The 18558-nt window shown below is 43.3% G+C and overlaps 1 protein-coding gene across 9 annotated transcripts in view; it reads right to left on the reverse strand.

The window, feature by feature from the left end:
* CSNK1G1 (casein kinase 1 gamma 1) overlaps positions 1-18558 on the reverse strand; it is a 56502-nt gene that overhangs the window by 14361 nt on the left and 23583 nt on the right. For 6 of the 9 annotated variants that reach the window (XM_079953388.1, XM_079953386.1, XM_079953385.1 and 3 more), the window contains exons 7-12: positions 17090-17175; positions 15052-15136; positions 12581-12729; positions 11014-11115; positions 10195-10302; positions 7550-7656 (exon numbers count right to left, since the gene is read on the reverse strand). In XM_079953388.1, the coding sequence (XP_079809514.1) occupies positions 7550-7656; positions 10195-10302; positions 11014-11115; positions 12581-12729; positions 15052-15136; positions 17090-17175 (637 nt within the window). Of the gene's footprint in view, positions 1-3053; positions 3097-7549; positions 7657-10194; positions 10303-11013; positions 11116-12580; positions 12730-15051; positions 15137-17089; positions 17176-18558 lie in introns of those variants that run through there. The other 3 variants (XM_079953392.1, XM_079953393.1, XM_079953390.1) reach the window with 2 other exon arrangements.

The following is an 18558-nucleotide window of genomic DNA, read 5'->3' on the forward strand; positions in this document are numbered from 1 at the left end:
ATTAGTAACATTTGCCTCTTGCAATGAATACATGTTCAGAAGCAAAGGTATTCTTTGGGCTCTAGATATTCTCAGGGCTCTAGATTTCATTGGTTAGAACAGTAATTTCTTCCCCGGTGGAAGTGCCTCATTAACCTTGACTTTTTAACTTTGAATTTGATGTTCTATGCAATAACCTATATCGTTTATTTTGACAATATCATAGAATCATAGAATTGTAGAGTTGGAAGGGACCACAAGGATCATCTAGTAGTCCAACCCCCGGCAATGCAGGGATCTTTTTGTCCAAAGTGGGGCTTGAACCCCCAGACAGCTCTGTGATTAAGAGTTGCATGCTCTACAGACTGAATTAGCCATCTTCCTTTGGCTGATTTCGTTCCATATACAGTGGTACCTCAGGTTACAGACACTTCAGGTTACAGACTCTGCTAACCCAGAAATAGTACCTCGGGTTAAGAACCTTGCTTCAGGATGAGAACAGAAATCATGCGGCGGTGGCACAGCAGCAGAGGGAGGCCCCATTAGCTAAAGTGGTGCTTCAGGTTAAGAACAGTTTCAGGTTAAGAACGGACCTCCAGAACGAATTGAGTTCTTAACCCAAGGTACCACTGTATAGCCAGAGGAGGAAGAAACTCAAGGGCTGCAGCAGACCCTATGAGGGAATCAATACAGAATCCTCATGGGCAGCTGGTTCCATAAAAACACTCCGCTTTCCACACATTTCAGACATCACAAGCTTCTCACCTGCTTTTAAAGAGTCCAGTTGTCAGGAAAAACATTCCCATTTCATAAAAAAATGCATCCCTTCCTCTACAAAGCCTCAGAGAAGAGAGAGGCACTAATTTACGTTACCATTTCTTCCAAAGAGCATCTAGAAGTCACCCTCTGGGTGAGCATTTGGTGAGCAGGACACCCAACACCACACAGATTCCTCTCCACTGCAGTTTTCAAGCAGAAAAGAAAGAGAGGACTCCTACTTTCTCCATATCCCACACAATAAGAGAAGACAGAAAATACAGGAGTGGGATTGGTGGCGACTATAAACTTGGTGGACCCTTGCCCCAAATCACACATCACTGCTCAGAAAGGTAACAATTTGTTTAGCCATTTGCAGTAACGTTAAAGACCTCACTGCAATAAAATTTTAAAGTTATCATTTCTTCATGAGAGGGTGCAGGTTAAAATGTATGAGGGTGACACCTCTTACACAGAAAGGAGCATGTAGTGTTTTACAACTATGAGAGCCCAGCTAGAATGGAAGAGGAGCGAAGTTGGTAAGCTTGGTGCATCAGGACAGGTAAGGAAAGTTTTGCCCCTTGTTGCCATGTGTAAGTGACCCTCAGGGACATTCCCAGGGGAACTGAAGGAGGCAGTGGTGCGCTCGCTCTTAAAGAAAACATCATTAGATCCCTTAGATCTATCCAATTAGCACCCGGTTTCGAATCTTCCATTCCTGGGTAAGGTGATTGAGAGAGCGGTTGCTGAACAGCTTGGTAGGTTTCTGGATGAAACATCAGCTCTGGATCCATTCCAGTCCGGCTTCCGCGCTGGTCATGGGACCGAGACGGCTCTGGTCGCCCTAACAGATGATCTCCGCAGGCAGCTGGATCTAGGCGGGTCGGGGCTGCTGATTCTTCTAGACCTGTCAGCAGCCTTCGACATGGTCGATCACAAACTCCTGTACCACCGCCTTGCCGACGTGGGGATCCAGGGCACAGTCCTTCAATGGCTGCGCTCGTTTCTCTCTGGTCGGGGACAGAGGGTGGCGCTTGGGGGGGAATTGTCATCCCGCCACTCCTTGGTGTGTGGTGTGCCCCAGGGTGCGATACTCTCCCCGATGCTTTTTAACATCTTTATGCGCCCCCTCACCCAGCTTGTCCGGAGTTTTGGGCTGGGCTGCCATCAGTATGCTGATAACACCCAACTGTATCTGTTGATGGACGGCCACCCTGACTCGGCCCCAGACACACTGATCAGATGCTTGGAGGCTGTGGCTGGATGGTTACGTGGGAGCCGGTTGAAATTAAATCCTTCGAAGACAGAGGTCCTCTGGCTGGGACGGGACGACATGGGACTGAGGGGGCAACTCCCATCTCTTGCGGGGGTGCAATTAGTGCCAGCACCGTCCGTTAAGAGTTTGGGTGTAATCTTCGATACCTCCCTCTCCATGGAGGCGCAGATTGCAGCTATAACAAAGGCGACATTTTTTCATCTCCGCCAAGCTAAGCAGTTGGCTCCTTACCTCTCTCGCCCTGACCTAGCCACTGTGATCCACGCGACGGTCACCTCCAGACTGGATTATTGTAACTCGCTCTACGTGGGGCTGCCCTTGAGACTGACCCAGAAACTCCAGCGGGTGCAGAATGCCGCAGCGAGACTCCTTACGGGATCTTCGCTTAGAGATCACATTCATCCGGTGCTATACCAGCTGCACTGGCTCCCGGTGGAGTACAGGATCAGGCTTAAGGTGCTGGTTTTAACCTTCAAAGCCCTATACGGCCTAGGGCCCTCGTACCTACGGGACCGCCTCTCCTGGTATGCCCCACAGAGGAACTTACGGTCTTCAAATAAAAACACCTTGAAGGTCCCAGGCCTCAGAGAGGTTAGGCTGGCCTCAACCAGAGCCAGGGCCTTTTCAGTACTGGCCCCGACTTGGTGGAACGCTCTGTCACAAGAGACAAGGGCCCTGCAGGACTTGACATCTTTCCGCAGGGCCTGCAAGACAGAGCTGTTCCACCTGGCCTTTAGTCAGGGCGCAGCCTGACTCCCTCCTTTGGCAATCTTTACAAAACTTTAGTTTATGGTTGCCATCAATTTTGATTTTAATTAATTTTTATAATGTTATTAATGTTGTACTGTTTTAGTGTTGCCTCTAGCTCCAAGCACTTCCTAACTTCAAGTATTTGTTCACCCAAATAAAACTTAAAAGACAAGTTTTTGGTGTGTTAGGATGACAGTCCAAGGACTCTGAGCAGCTCACCCACCCCTTCCGTTAATTTCATTTTGATTTGCCCAATCATGGCCTAGACTGGTTCACGCCCCCTTGTATGTGAACCAGAGAGAGTGACTCACCACAAGTTGAGCATTTTCAGGCAGCTACAATAGACAGTGTGAGGAGAAAGAAAGAAAGAAAGAAAGACAAATAAAAACACAGAAAGGTAGGGAGACATTAGTTCAGAGGCGAGATGGAAGCTTGTAATGGCAAGTCATGCAAACATGCAGTGCAGATCTGTGATACACACGACGTCTACCTGCCTTGTCAAACCTGGTTCCACCTGAACCTTCTGCAACTAACCAGGAAAGAGCTATCACAAGGGATTGTTGCTTTGAGACAAAGTTTTCACAACTGTCTAGGACAACTATGTTAGAGGATCAGAAAATCATCATTGACGGGAATGTGCTCTAGACGACTTTGGCAGATAGGAGCAGCAAGAAGGTTTCTGAACCTTTTAAGTTGCAAGGAAACTCTAGAGATAGCTGGCTAAAAAGGCTCAAATGCAAATACCTTAAGTGCTTTGATGGAACATGGCAACTGATCAAAACAATACCCCTACATTTCCTTAACTTCATTTATCATTTTGAGAAGGAGTTAGTCTCCCTACACGCCTTGGAAATAAATTATTACCACCATCACTACTGTGTTATTTAAGTTTCAGCATGTGCTGGAGAAAGCAGAAGTAACACTTCTGGCACAAAGGATTTACAGTCTAACTTAGGCAGAACATAAGGGACAGTGGAAAATGTGGAAGAGAAACCAAAATAGATGGGATAACATCAAATGAGCTTATGGTCTGGAGCAAAATAATGGAGAGCCTTTAAATTTAAAGGCTACAAAAGACAAAGCCGGTGTGGAAAGTGACAAAGGAAGCTGGAAAAGAGATTTAAGACAATGGGTGACTTTCAGCTACGGTAGCCAGCAGAAAGAGGATGCAATACCATGGATGGTGGTTTAAAACAGTTTTAGAGGTGGAAACAGTAGCAGTATTAAGACAACAAGAAAGGGAAGCATTCCATGTCCGCAAGTTTGCAGTCTTGGGAGATTGGGAAAATATCAAATTTCTGCCAGCAACAGAAGTAGGGACAGGTAGTCAGGAGAGGAAGTATCTGAGTGAAAAGATCCTACCTTTGAATACTAGCTGTTGAAAAACAACAGCAGGAAAAGACTATTGCCCGCATGTTCTACTTGTGGACTTCCCATAAACATCTCATTGGCTACTATGAGAAACTGGATTCTAGACTGCATAGGTCTTTGTTTTGGTCCAGTAGGGCTCTTCTTAGGTTCTTAAGATTGATATCTGAATTCTTACCATGTTGTTTAGTTTGGGATACAGGAGTTGTTAGCAATGCAATCAGAGTAAAAGAATTCATTAGAAGTTGATAATCAGAGTTTTAAAAAGAGAGAATTTTTATCTGTATAAGTGTAGTAAGCACAAGCAATGAGAGCTAAATGCAAGCAACCAGAGGCAAATGGCTACATTTTGAATGGAAGTAGAGCATATTATGAGCCAAGGAATGAGATAAAGGAAAAGGAAAAAAGAAGTTAAAGAGGATCATGTACGGCAAAAACAATATATTTAAGGGAAAGTTGACATGGTTGAAGGTACCAGATTGTTTAATTAGAATGTAAGCTACTCTAAGGTTTGGCCAGAAGAAGGTATTGAAAACTCTGGTAAAAGCAGTTTCAGTGAAGTTAATCTAGCAAAAATCAGATTGAAAAGAGTAAAGGAAGGAGTTGGAGGTCAAACGGTAAACAGGATCATATGAAATGCTCAACAAATTCTGCACTGAAAGGTACTGGATGACAGCTGAAAGTGGGGGAAGGATGAATATAAGGAGGAAATAAGGACTGAGAAATATTTGTACAGTGGTGCCTCGCAAGACGAAAATAATCCGTTCCGCGAGTCTCTTCGTCTAGCGGTTTTTTCGTCTTGCGAAGCATCCCTATTAGCGGCTTAGCGGATTAGCGGCTATTAGCGGCTTAGAAAAAGGGGGAAAAGAGGGGGAAAACTCGCAAGACTCCATAGGGAAATTCGTCTTGCGAAGCGCCTCGAAAAACGGAAAACCCTTTCGTCTAGCGGGTTTTTCATCTTGTGAGGCATTCGTCTTGCGGGGCACCACTGTTTGTCTGAAAGCCCACGATAAGGAACTAGGCAGCACAGAACAAATGAAGATAGCTAGAGAGAGAAATCAGAGGTAGGAAAGGATGGATCAAGAGATCAGGTTGCATGATTGAAGGTAGTGAGCATCTTTCATATATATTTGAAGGATAGAGAAACTGATGAATTACAAAACTAGGGAAATCTGCATATGGAGGGAAATAGAAAAAGGTCTGGATAGAAATTCACAAAGAGATCTTATATTCTTTGAGCAGGAGATTCACAGCAAGAAAAAAAAAGAGCAGACAGAAAGGCTTCACTAGCCTGGAGACACATAAGTCTGGAGACACACAGACACAGCAGGCTTAAAAAATGACGAAGTCACACAGCTTGAGGTAGACAACATTTGAATGGTCTGTTAGGAGTTGATGGCTTAATAAGTAAATAAAGATCATCCATGGCTGGGAGATGAACAGGCAGAAAGGAAGAGTAAAAGGCAGAGTGAGGAAAGAGAAAAGACAGCATCTTGTCTAGAGGAAAGTAAAACTGAAACACCTTTTTCAGCTTTTCAAATTTTACTATACAAGTTAAACACACACACACACAACCTCACCCATCAGTTCTATACATAATTAATTGCCCCTAAGCCCTATGAAATTAATAAGACTGTGGTAACAGTCATTTCCTTTGTATAGCTGTACTTTTCAACTGAAGTATCATGTTGACCAGAAGTCTGTGTGAATTCAAATGTCTTGGAAACTTTTAGCATACCCAGGAAATTGTGGGTAAAGCTTGAATGTGCAATTTCCATGGAAAGGTCAAGTGCAGAGGAGATATGGTACACCGTGTTGTAACCACAGGACCTTCCCCAATTCTACAGTCAACATTAAATGTCCCTAACTTTCTTATTTACTGCAGAAGAAAACAATTCTTCACATAGCTCAGCTGTAAAATCAAAGTCAGTAATGGTATTTTATTAGCATCTCCCACTAAGGAGGCAATCCTAAGCATGCTTACTAGGGAGTAAAAAAACTCAATGAATGTAACTGATTTATTTTCAAGTTAACATGCAGAGATATTGCTGTTGTCAAAGCTGCAGCAACAAGTCCACCACAGGAGAGTATGTCCTTGGGGACATTCTGGAGTCTTAGTTTTTAGGCTCCATGGACATGGCCTAACTTAACTAAGCTGATGCTGCAGCACCAAAGCAAAGGCTGCCTTGCATAGAGCAACAAGCTGAACAATTTATTAAAAGCTAGCATCCAAAGTGAAGTACAAGTACTGAAGCCCAGTTCACTTGAGCAGCACTTGGTGGAAGCTAGTCTGCTGTCAAAAGAAACTCGGGCAGAAAGCTCTGGATCATATAACAATAAATATCCAAAGTAGTTAATATCTCATCCCACCCCCCATCTGCTGAAATATATTTATTCCCCTGCAGAGGAACAGAGGCTTAGCTGGGAATGCAACACACAATTATTAGGTTTGCCACAAGGACCTCTCAATTTTATTTAAATACATTCAAATCCTGCATTTCTTGCAGCTATGAAGCTCTCCTTACGGCTGAAGACAGAAATGTTTGCAGAACGATAACACATTTCTTGGGTAATGGAGTGCTAGGCGATTACTTCTCAGCTGAAGATTCACACCTGAAGCACAATTAGAGGTATTGCATACACTTGCTTTTCTCACAAGCAATTTCGGGCTATTTCCAGCCTAGGAATTAAAGAATCACAATGCTTGCCAAGAAGCCTATGATTGCTGAGACATTCAGTAGCCACAAGGCAAGTCAGTCAATCTGCTATGCCTTGATCTATGAAGCCTTTGTGGAACCTCCTTCCCACAATGCATTAGGTGTGTGCTGAAGAAAAGAGGACTGCTGATTACCTAGAGAAGATTCCACATTATGGTTCATGTAATGGTAGAAGATCATGCAAAGTGCCACCGGATGGTGGAGATGGAAAAACAGCCAAGGCATTATTCCCTCAATAAAATACCTTGCAACACCCAGCAGGCAGCTTATAAAGTTACCTTACGTGTTTCCATAGCAAAAAAAGTTACTCACAGTCTGACAGGTTAACCTAAAATTGCATAGGCTCAGACTTCAAGAATGAGAGATAAAGAGGGACTCTGGCTTCTGCATCCCCAGCGCTAGTTATGCGCATACAGTTTGACAAACAGAAACTACAGCCCTAACTCAGAGGACATTTACTATACATGCCATTTGCAAATTCTTCTGAAATACTAATTTGCAATGCATGCTCTGGCCAACAGCAACATTACCTGGGCAGTGCAAGTGAAAAGAAGCTGTACCATCAGCAGCGGCACTGAGGTTATCATGCAAAAACAAAGCATCTGATAGCAGGTTATGGATATAGGCATCAAACACAAGAACACACAAACTGATCTGACACACAAATGATGCGGGGGGGAAACTGCTTTCACGGCAAACATACTTAGCTTCCTCCACTACTTCCACCTCAGTACGTGCTGCAATTTGTACATTGGAAGGTGCTCCTGTTGGTTCATCGATGTTCAACTCACCATTGGTCGAGCTTACCACCTTAAAAAAATAGAAACAAAGCCCTGACATTAATATGAAAACATAGCCCCAGTTTGTGTCACACGCATTGGCACATTAAATTAAATTAAGTGAAAATGAAACTTGGTGGTCAGTAAGGAAGTTCATTCTATGACCTGGGTTGTAAGTTCTCTGCAAACATCCCAGCAGTTTTTGTTTTTTTCGGATTAGGATATACTTAAAAAATGTGTGAGACATAGAATGAATTCTGCAGACTACTAGTTTATGAATCTTAAGGCATTAATTTTTACACCTCTAGCCTAATTTGGGATCAAGAGGGTTCCAATGACAGAGAAGATCCACAGTGCTCTGAAATAATCAGTGGAAGCATCATCAAAAAGAAAGAAAGCAGTGCAAGTGGTCAAAATATACATATAGTGTACATGACCAAAGTTTGCCTGTATAAAACTGTCTGAGGAGTGATGGCTTGTCTCTCTCTCTCTACTATGTATAACATACCGTATTTTTTGCACCATAACACTCACTTTTTTCCTCCTAGAAAGTAAGGGAAAATGTATGTGCGTGTTATGGAGCGAATGCCTACGGGTGGCGGGGGGGATCTGCTGCAGTCGTGAGCAGAGGATCCATGGTTCCCCTTCCTTCCCTCCCCCGTGGCTCGCTTTGAAACAGCAAAGCGGGAGAGGAGCCACTTACACAGGTGTAAGCGGCTCCTGTCTGGTTGGCTGCTTTAAACCGTGCTCTCTGTCCCTCTCTCCTCCCCACTCAGCTCGCTAAATAGCAGCAAAGCTTTTCAGCTCTCTAAGCTGGGGAGGAGGGAGAGAAACAGAGCCTGCTTGTTTTAAAGGAGCAAAGTAGGAGAGGAGAGGAGCCTTCTCCCCTTATACCCCTCTTCTGCATTATTAGCAGCATCCTTCTCCACACACCCTACGCATGCTCCTTGTCCCTTGAGTGCTTTTCCTTCCCTCCCCACTTAAAATGTGTTTACAAAGCACGGATCCACATGGATCCTCAGGATTTTTGCATTGGGCTACCCCAAACTCACCATCAGATCACATGTCTGTGGCCACAGCATGAACCACAAAAATCATACATCCACTGTTTCGTTTAGAATATTTTTTTTCCTTGTTTTCCTCCTCTAAAAACTATGTGCGTGTTATGGTCAGGTGCATGTTATAGAGCAAAAAATACGGTACACACTCCAACTACAGAGTGTAATAACGATTGAAGCTGGGACCTACATGTGAAGCACATGGTCTGTCCACAAGTTTTGCTCTGCTTAGAGAGAGGGGGCTTTTTTAAGGGTTTTGTTTTGCTTTGCTTTGCTTTGCTTTGCTTTGCTTTGCTTTGCTTTGCTTTGCTTTGCTTTGCTTTGCTTTGCTTTGCTTTTTTCACATGTATGAAGGTAAATGGACTACTAAGAATCTGTGGGCTATTAGTTTTGTTTGCTTATTTTCAACACTACCTTGGAAGCATTGATTTCTCTTTACCAAATGTTCAAGCAATCCTGATTGGCGAGGGGAGGAAGCAGATATCAGGGTAGCTGTAGCCAGATACCAGACAGCAGCAGCCTCCTTGTATACTCCCCACAAATTCTCATCTATTTCCTTATTGCCTATTTCAACTTGCTTCTATTATCCTGACCACTTTCAGATTTCTTGTCTCTCAGTTCTAAAATAGACTTTGCATACTCATGTATGTATTTATTGCAGGGAGGTTGTCATGCAATTCCACTGAAATCTCAGAACAACTGCCTTCTGGGTCCTCTGGTCTGAAACTTTTTGCTCCCAAGGTTTGAGGCTTTTTAGTTTACTTTTTAAAAAGTGAGTAAGTGGGTGGGGAAATCACAAAGTTGTATGAAATCATGCATGGCATGGAGAAAGTGGATGAGATGAACACTAGGGATCAACCAATGAAGTTGTCAACAATAAATGAACAGTCAACAATAAATAAAGTTCTTGGTACAGAATAATAGAATACAAGAAAGAGTAAATCATATTGTGCTATTGGGTGAAATTTAACTCTTAAGAAAATAAAGGTAACAGCTTTATAAATAGTTCTAAACTTCTACTTTCCTCTTTCTCCCCCTTTCTAGCTACATAAATTATTTTATTTTTATCGCTTTAATGGTAAGTACACCCTATTTATAATGTTGTTCTACCCAATACATTTATTTATAGCATTTGTTTCTAAGACACTGTGGAAATACCATAAGCATGGTAACATCAGTTACAAAATAAAAGTATCTGGAAGACACTAAAACAAAATCTGGAAAAAAGAAACAAACTCTGTCTAAAGAATCAACATAGACAAATGGTGACATCACACTTGCCTACCAAACACTCTCATACAACACCAAACTGAGGAAATCTGTGTCCCGGAGATATTCTGAGTACAGACAAAGTTCACAATACTGTGCTGCCTCATACCTTGTGACAGGCAATTCACACATTTTAGCTGAAGCATCAAGTTAACCAAATATGCACCAGAATGTGGGGCATATGAACGTTACAAGAAAGTGACTGCGGTAGAAAAGATGTGTGGAACAGAGAAGGACAATACCTGTACTGATCCCCCATGCCGATCTGAAGTTAAGTGAGATTGCAGAAACAAAGCATTGGCTTGTCGCATTGGTGCCATTTCCCATTCTCCGCGACGTTCTGATGCAGACTGCATAGGCATTTGCAAGCACAGAGCAAAAAGACAGGAGGGAAGGCAAAGGTAAACCAGAGCAAAGCAATGCTTTATTTTAAAAAGCACATTGTCAGCTCGCTGTAGGGTGGGCGCCGAGAAGCAAAGCAATGAAGAAGTATTAATTCTGACAAGTCTACTCCCAACCGTTTGCACAGAAGCCAAAAGCAGTAAATACCAACGTGGACTTCCTATGGGGGGGGGGATCCAGGGCAAGTCTCTGTTATCAAACATTTTAAAGGTTAGCCAAGCCTACTAGCAGTCACACAATCTCTCACACATGTGTACATACTTTATAGATATATACACACGCATCATAGGTCCAAGTATAAACCTCTCTTCTCAGCCCAGTGCTGCAGTGGAAATGCAGATCATTGCATTACAGCGATGGGTAGAGAGATCTAAAGCCATCCCAATACTGTAAAAAGTCCTATCTTGCAAAAAAAGTCTCTCCTTCCTTCAAAGCCTGACATTCACCATTATATATCACTCATTTCAAATATACAGTAAAGCAGATTAACAGGAAAGATTCTTAAATACAGGATATTAATTAATCAGCCTTCCTACCACCCCAATCACCCAAGAAACAGAATTAACAGTCTTTTCTCTGTATGTCCCTCTTTATAAATTAAAGTTTCAGTAAAGATTTGAATGGAAAGTTATAGTTGAAACAATGTTATGCTAACAAACCTGATTTCGGAGAGGCTGCATCGATGATCGATCCCTATGTGCATGGATGTCTCTTGTTACAGATGGTCCAGACTCCACATGCATGGGCCCCACTGGAGTGGGCTGGAAAAGAAACACACACACAAACAGAATTGACCCACCAGGTGGCTCTCAAACAATCCGTTGACTTAACAACTAGAGCAGATAATTTTTGAGTAGAAACCAAACAGATGCTGCCCCCCTATCTTCAATTAATGAACTTGCTGCTTTCAGCCAGTAGCCTACAGCTTCGTTAAGACAAAGAGCCACACCTGAAATCTCATGCTATCCAGCTGGCCACAAAAATGCACATGTTTAACATCTACATGAATGTGGTAGATGGCACAATGCTGTTCTGAACTTCTCCTGGACACTCCCCTACTTTCCCGGAGGTTTAATCTTCCCCAGATAATGATGGACAAATGTCTCTTCAGAACATTTGAGATTTGCTCTTTGACCCCCTCTTGGTCTGAGAGGAGAGTTTGGCAGTCAGACTGATTCACCCACCCTCACCCACTGGTCACGTTTGACCCTCTAAAGGGTGGGGAGATAACAATCTGCCTGCAGGCTGGAAAAGTTCCTCAATGCTGCTACACATGGCTGAAGGCAGGGAACAGATATGTAACATGAAAATAATCTTATGACGAATTTAGTTGATAAGGGAAAGGAGAAAAGGCAACTAAGTCATACTAATAAAGAAGTAGAAATGAGCACAAACAGTTACAATCGGTCATATCTGACAATCTACGGTTCTTGAGGAGAGCCAAGAAAATATGCATTCTGTCATCCCTCCAGTCACAATGCAAGAGTACCAATTGCACCTACCGTATTTTTCGCCCCACAGGACGCACCGGCCCATAGGACGCAACAAGTTTTGTTTTGTTTTTTTTGGGGGGGGGGGGGAATAAAGGAAAAAAAATTATTTTCCCCCCAGGCGCTTGTGGGGCCGGCAGTGGGGAGAAGCGCTCTTCTCCCCGCCGCCCGCCTGCAGACCAGATCCGGGGAAAGCAGGAAGACGCGCTGCGGGGCTGGCGGTGGGGAGAAGCACGCGTCTCCCCGCCGTCAGCCTCCAAACCACATCGGGAGACAGCGGGATGGCGGCGTTCCGCCTCCCCACTGTCCCCCGACCTTGTGGGGCTGGCGCTGCGGCTCTCCTGAAGCCTGGAGAGCGAGAGGGGTCGGTGCACACCGACCCCTCTCGCTCTCCAGGCTTCAGCGAAAGCCTGCATTTGCTCCATAGGACGCACACACATTTCCCCTTAATTTTTGGAGGGGAAAAAGTGCGTCCTATAGGGCGGAAAATACGGTACATTACAATACTACTTGTTCGGAAAGACACATTTAGCAACTTGAACAAAGAAAAATGTTTAGAGCCTTGAACACGTATATGGCTTTGCAGTAAAGTTTTCAATGTACAGCAAAAAGGTCATATTGTGTTCTCAGTTCATCATGAAGTGATTACTTGCAATGTAACTGGCATTTAAAAGGGATATTATAGAAAGAGCAACAGTTAAGAAAAAAAGGAATATGTCACTCAGCTCCAACATACAATTGGCCTGCCAACCCAGTCGTAGGCGTAATCAAAGGTGAATCCTCTCTTTTCAAATAACTCTGTGAAGATTGTTCGTAGATAATCATAGTCTGGTCTCTCGAAGAAGTCTAATCGTCTGACATAACGAAGATAAGCTGCCATCTCCTCTGTTAAAGGGAATTAGGAAGAAGCAACATCAGATAATCTGTTCAGAAAGAAGTAGAAGCAGAATACATTTCAACATTACCTACTGGTCGGATTAATCCCCTAAGATATAAACCTACAAAAGTAGATGAGGGGGTCAACAAACCTGTGCCACTGGTAGGATGATAGGTAAAGGTAAAGGTACCCCTGCCCGTACGGGCCAGTCGTGTCCGACTCTAGGGTTGTGCGCCCATTTCACTTAAGAGGCTGTGGGCCAGCGCTGTCCGGACACACTTCCAGGTCACGTGGCCAGCGTGACGAAGCTGCTCTGGCGAGCCAGCACCAGTGCAGCACACGGAAACGCTGTTTACCTTCCCGCTATAAAGCGGTACCTATTTATCTACTTGCACTTAGGGGTGCTTTTGAACTGCTAGGTGGGCATGAGCTGGGACTGAAGACGGGAGCTCACCCCGCCGTGGGGATTCGAACCGCCGACCATGCGATCGGTAAGCCCTAGGCACTGAGGTTTTACCCACAGCGCCACCCGCGTCCAAGTGGTTCTCCTTAGTACACTTGAGGCCATTTAGACATATGAAAAGGCAAACTTTCAGGTAGCAAAAATATATAATGGAGAGCGGTTTAGAGAGGAGGAAGCATTTACACCAGACCTCCCAATTCTCTCAGTGGACATCAACATAAAAATACACATTTTTTCAAGTGTACTACCTCAACAGTTCAGGGTAGGTTAAGGCATGTTTATATTAAATAGATGGGCTCCTGTCTTCAAAACAAGGGCCCACAAGCCAACTTACAAAGAGAGATAAAAGCAAATGAAAATAATGAAGAATAGCTGCATTTTAAGAGCTATTTGAGTCCTTGCCACAACGTTCTGTTGAGGTCAGTGTGCTATAATCAGATGCAGGGAACAGAGCCTACACTGCTAATCTAGAGTCAGTAATAATCCAAACAAGGCCACAAATGTTTTGAACACTAGCTCAACATACCATATTCTTTTGTGTATAAGATGCTATTTTCCCCCTATTTTTTCAAGTTTAAAATTGGGGGTCGTCTTACACATAGATAGTGCATATGGGGGATTTCTTTATTTGGAGTCCCAAAAAATGGGGGTCTTGTTATACACGGGGGCATGTTATTCACAGAAAAATATGGTATGCTGCACAGAAGTTTAAAGGGCTACTTGATTTAAATCAGTCACAACCTGCTAGTCTTGAATGTTCTTTGAGGTACAGCACCTCTGCTGTGCTACATATGTATAATGATGAGCAATATGACAGCTATCAAACAGCAAAGAGGTATTTCTTCCCATTGTTAATTAAGTTGCACTTGCATGCTTGACTAAAAGAAAGAGTGGGTGCAGGTAATTCTCTCCCCGACCCTCCCCAATGAAATCAATAGCAATCAGATTGTTTGAAGTCCACATAAGTCTAAAATAGAGTATTTTCAGGTTCATCACACTTATCCAATGACTCACTGACTTAAGAAGCCTATTCAGAGCCTCTACGGACCCTGTTGGATTCAGTGAAAACGAGACAGAGTTGGGTGCTAGTGTGCTGACAACACCACACACACTAAGAACCCAAGGAGGACTGGAACCACCAAAGGCAATGCCTATGAAGTCCACATTGGAAGATGTCCCAGATGGACCCCAGCCCCAGTCCATGATATTGGATATTACCACTGAGAGTTCTAGAAGAAACAGTGAAGAAAAACATTCCTCCCAATTCATTTTCCAGCAATCAAGGCACTTTCTATCCTTGAAATGGGTCAACAACCATGTTTGCTAACTTGTCACTCAGCTACTCACATCACCATTCTAGGGCTCTACCTATCAAAAACAATCAATTCCAAAGAAGCGCATGGAGGACTGTAGCCATATGCAGGCTACAAAAGAAAGCAGGCTCTCTAGTACATAGCAGAGTTGTTGTGAACTTGACCAGACTGATTTACTCTGTGCTAGGACTGGCACTTATCATTAGCCAGGTGGCTGCAAGCAATCATTTAAAACCAGGGAAGGGTAACCTGTGGCTCTCTGGATGTTGATGGGCTCCAACTCCCAGAAGTCACAGCCATTATGGTCAATGGTCAAGAATGATGAAAATAGTTACCCAACAACACTTGGAGAGTCACAGGTTAAACACAAGTATCACTGAAATTTACAGCCAACTCTGATGTTAGCCATACATTGAACAAAGAATCCAAGCATACCAGTAGGAACACATTTGTTCCAACACTTGAGCTCAGGAAATGCTGCTTTAACAAGAGCCTGGTTCCTATTTTCAGAAGGCACCTTGTACAGAAGATACACCACCCAGTATGAAACTTACCTGGGAAGTTCTCACAGAGAACATCAATTGGAGTGTTCCTCTTTGTGTCCCCAATCTTCTGGTATCTCTCTTTTAATGTATCAGCCTGTGTAAGGCAAATATATATATTTTAAGAGGGTTAGGCTACGCAGTAAGGCAAGCCTCTCTCTTCCCCTCTCTGCCTCCCATATGCAACATGGGGATAATATTGACCTACTTTGCAAACTAAGATTATGTAAAGCCGTTTGAGCACTATAAAGTACCATATACACATTACTTGTTACTACTATTGCATGAACAGATCTGCATGTGCAAGCTCCCACAACATGGCTTTCCTGCCAGCTCCTTGACCCATTACAGCCAGTCTGCACCCTCTCCAAAGCTCCTCTTTCTACACAGCCCAGAAAAGGGGTGTTTGAAGTTATTCTGAAACGTGCTCTTTACAAGAACATTTATTCTAAGACCATTACTATCTATAATGCATGATAATCAGCAAGTTGAGAGCGACTCTACTAAACTAATTATCTCCTTCACCCATTAACTCTCTAACCCTTTGCTGTATTCATCCTGACAAAGGACTTCCATCTGCACCACAGCACAGCTCATCAAGCATCTGTTTACAACAGAAGATCTAAAAAGGATGGGAGCCTGATCCTTCCCACCCAATAAAAGCCTATTCCAGATTTTTCTCCTTTATTTGCACACTAGACCTCTTTTTTGTTACTGTTCCTTAATGAGGTTCCAAGAACAAAACAAGGGGAGTTGATGCTAAACCTCTGTGTGGGAGGCCTCCTCCTTTGTGGGGTGACAAACTGGATGTGAGGGACTCTAGCTGTGAAGTGGACAGGAGGGGCTAGGCAGATGAAGAAGGATTATACAGAGAAAAATCAGGCAAAATGAAAACGGGAACTAAAGGGAAGCTTGAAAATGCAGGTAAGTAGCCGTGTTGGTCTGCCGTAGTCGAAACAAAATAAAGAAAATTCCTTCTAGTAGCACCTTAGAGACCAACTAAGTTTTTTATTGGTATGAGCTTTCATGTGCATGCACACTTCTTCAGATATCTGAAGAATATTTGGTCTCTAAGGTGCTACTGGAAGGATTTTTTCTATTTATTTTTTTTGAAAATGCAGTTCATCTGCACTGGGGCAAAATGAAGGATAAGAGATGCAGCAGGAGACGCATGTCTTGCAGTCATATTTAGCTGCTCAGTAAGGAATATGTCAGCAATTAAAAATAAAAGGGCAAGACATGCAACTTCCCCTGGCTGACTATCAGGATTAAATTCAAAGTTGACTAGCATACTGAAGAGTATCATAGTGAGTGGAGCTTGGGCAATGAACCAGTCAGGGCCAGCTTGCCCATGAAGATGGGTGAAGTGCCCGTCTCAGGTGGCAGAAATGCATGAGGTGGCGCCCCACCTGCCCCACCACTTCCGCTGCCATAAGGGAGACGTTCTAGCATCCAAACATTGCATCTCATCTTCCCTGCACCTGGGGAGGGAGAAGCCAAGCGATAATGCTTTGAGGGGCGCCCTGGTTCCTGCCAAGCTTGGAAAAATCAAAGACATTTCTGTGTGACATGCTGCCACTTGGCTCCCACTTCCCCAATGGGCGGGGGGCGGGAGGAGAAGCCAAATGTCAACACTTTGAGGAGTGCCCAGTGAAATCCAAGGCGCAGAAGTAGTGTTGCGGGGTGAGGAGTGAAGACAGGAGGTGGGAAATCCTATTTTGCCTCAGGTGGTGAAACAGGAAGAGCCGTGTTGGATGTTCAGGTTCCAAAGAACGTTAGCAAACTGCAAACTCAGAAGTGAGTGTTCCAGTTTGCTAACGTTCTATGGAACCTGAACATTCAACATGGTTAGCTGCAGCCAGTTGGAAGCTGCGCCTTGGTTTCTGAATGTTTTGGAAGTCGAACGGATTTCCAGAACGGATTCCATTCAACTTCCAAGGTACCACTGTACAAGTAAATCTGAATCCTCAGAGAAAAGAGTAAAGCTCTACGTCAAACAGGAAGTATCTGCCGGCAGCTATTATATTGAGCAACACACTTTAGCAAATACCTTAAGGCCTTGCCAGGGCAAACTGCCTCGAAGGAAATACATGAACATATGTCCAAGGGCTTCCAAGTCATCTCGACGACTTTGCTCTGAAAAGATGTAAGAAAATGCACCACTGCTTTATCCGCTCTATCAGAAATGCCTACTAAATTACATTCCTAGCTCTGGCACAATGCAGAAAACATTTGTAGGCATCAGGGAGCACAGAAGGGGATATTTGTCAAAGACTCCTGATTGGCCATGAAGTCTTGGTGTAGATTTATTCTCTATTTACAAAAAGACATCCCTGCTTCATGCTCTATGGATGTACTGGCTCCAAATCTAGATACAGCTATTTCATTAAAGTGGTCTTATTAAAGCTTATTGCAAGTCAGGAATAAAAACCCCAGCACTATGGTAAAAATAGGATTTACAGTGGTACCTCGGGTTAAGTACTTAATTCGTTCCGGAGGTCCGTTCTTAACCTGAAACTATTCTTAACCTGAAGCACCACTGTAGCTAATGGGGCCTCCTGCTGCTGCCACGCCGCCGGAGCACAATTTCTGTTCTCATCCTGAAGCAAAGTTCTTAACCTGAGGTACTATTTCTGGCAGAGTCTGTAACCTGAAGCGTATGTAACCTGAAGTGTATGTAATCTGAGGTACCACTGTATAGGGTTGCTTATGCAACCTCTACAAGATGGATAAATGTGTCCTTTCAAGTATGACATAGGCTATGCTGTGAAGCTTCCAGGATATTCAACAGAGTACAGTGCACTCTACTAGTGTGAGGACAAAGAATTACAGGGAATGAGAAGTCAAAATGGCACGAACAGTAAAACAGTAAAAGCTCCAAAGAAGCCCATGTGGATCACACAAATGCAACTAAGGCATTTACATAAGTAGCCAAACAAGAAGCACTCTGGAAGCTAAATAATGCTTTGGGTGTTTTCTGCTAGAGCTGGCTTACAGGTTGACATAAAACAACACAAACACTGATTTGCTAAAAATCTATTTCATAGTTTCAAAAAGCTATCAATACCAAAACAGCTAAGGACAAAACTGTGTGTATATGGGCAAGAGAAAAATCCAAATGGATCTAAAAAAGTGCAAGGAAACTATTGAAGAAGCTAGTCAGATGAAAGCCATTAATGGACAAAATGAAAAGCTACTGCTGTTGGTAGGTTTCCATTTGGTCTGGTAAAGGCTATTTTATGTATATTATTTGTAATCAACATACCGTATTTTTCTGTGTATAAGATTATATTTTTTCCTAAATTTTTGAAGTTTAAAATAAGGGGTCGTCTTATACATGGATAGTGCATAGTGAATTTTCTTAATTTTGAGTCCCCAAAAATAGCGGGTGTCTTATACACGGAGGCATCTTATACACTGAAAAAGACGGTATTTATTAATATTCTTAACAATGAAATTTAAATATATTTGTAAAAAAAGGTGCTACTGACAGGTAGGCATGCAAAATTATGCAACAGT

Source organism: Podarcis cretensis (assembly GCF_951804945.1).
Source record: "Podarcis cretensis genome assembly, chromosome: 14".
NCBI classification, from domain to species: Eukaryota; Metazoa; Chordata; class Lepidosauria; order Squamata; family Lacertidae; genus Podarcis; species Podarcis cretensis.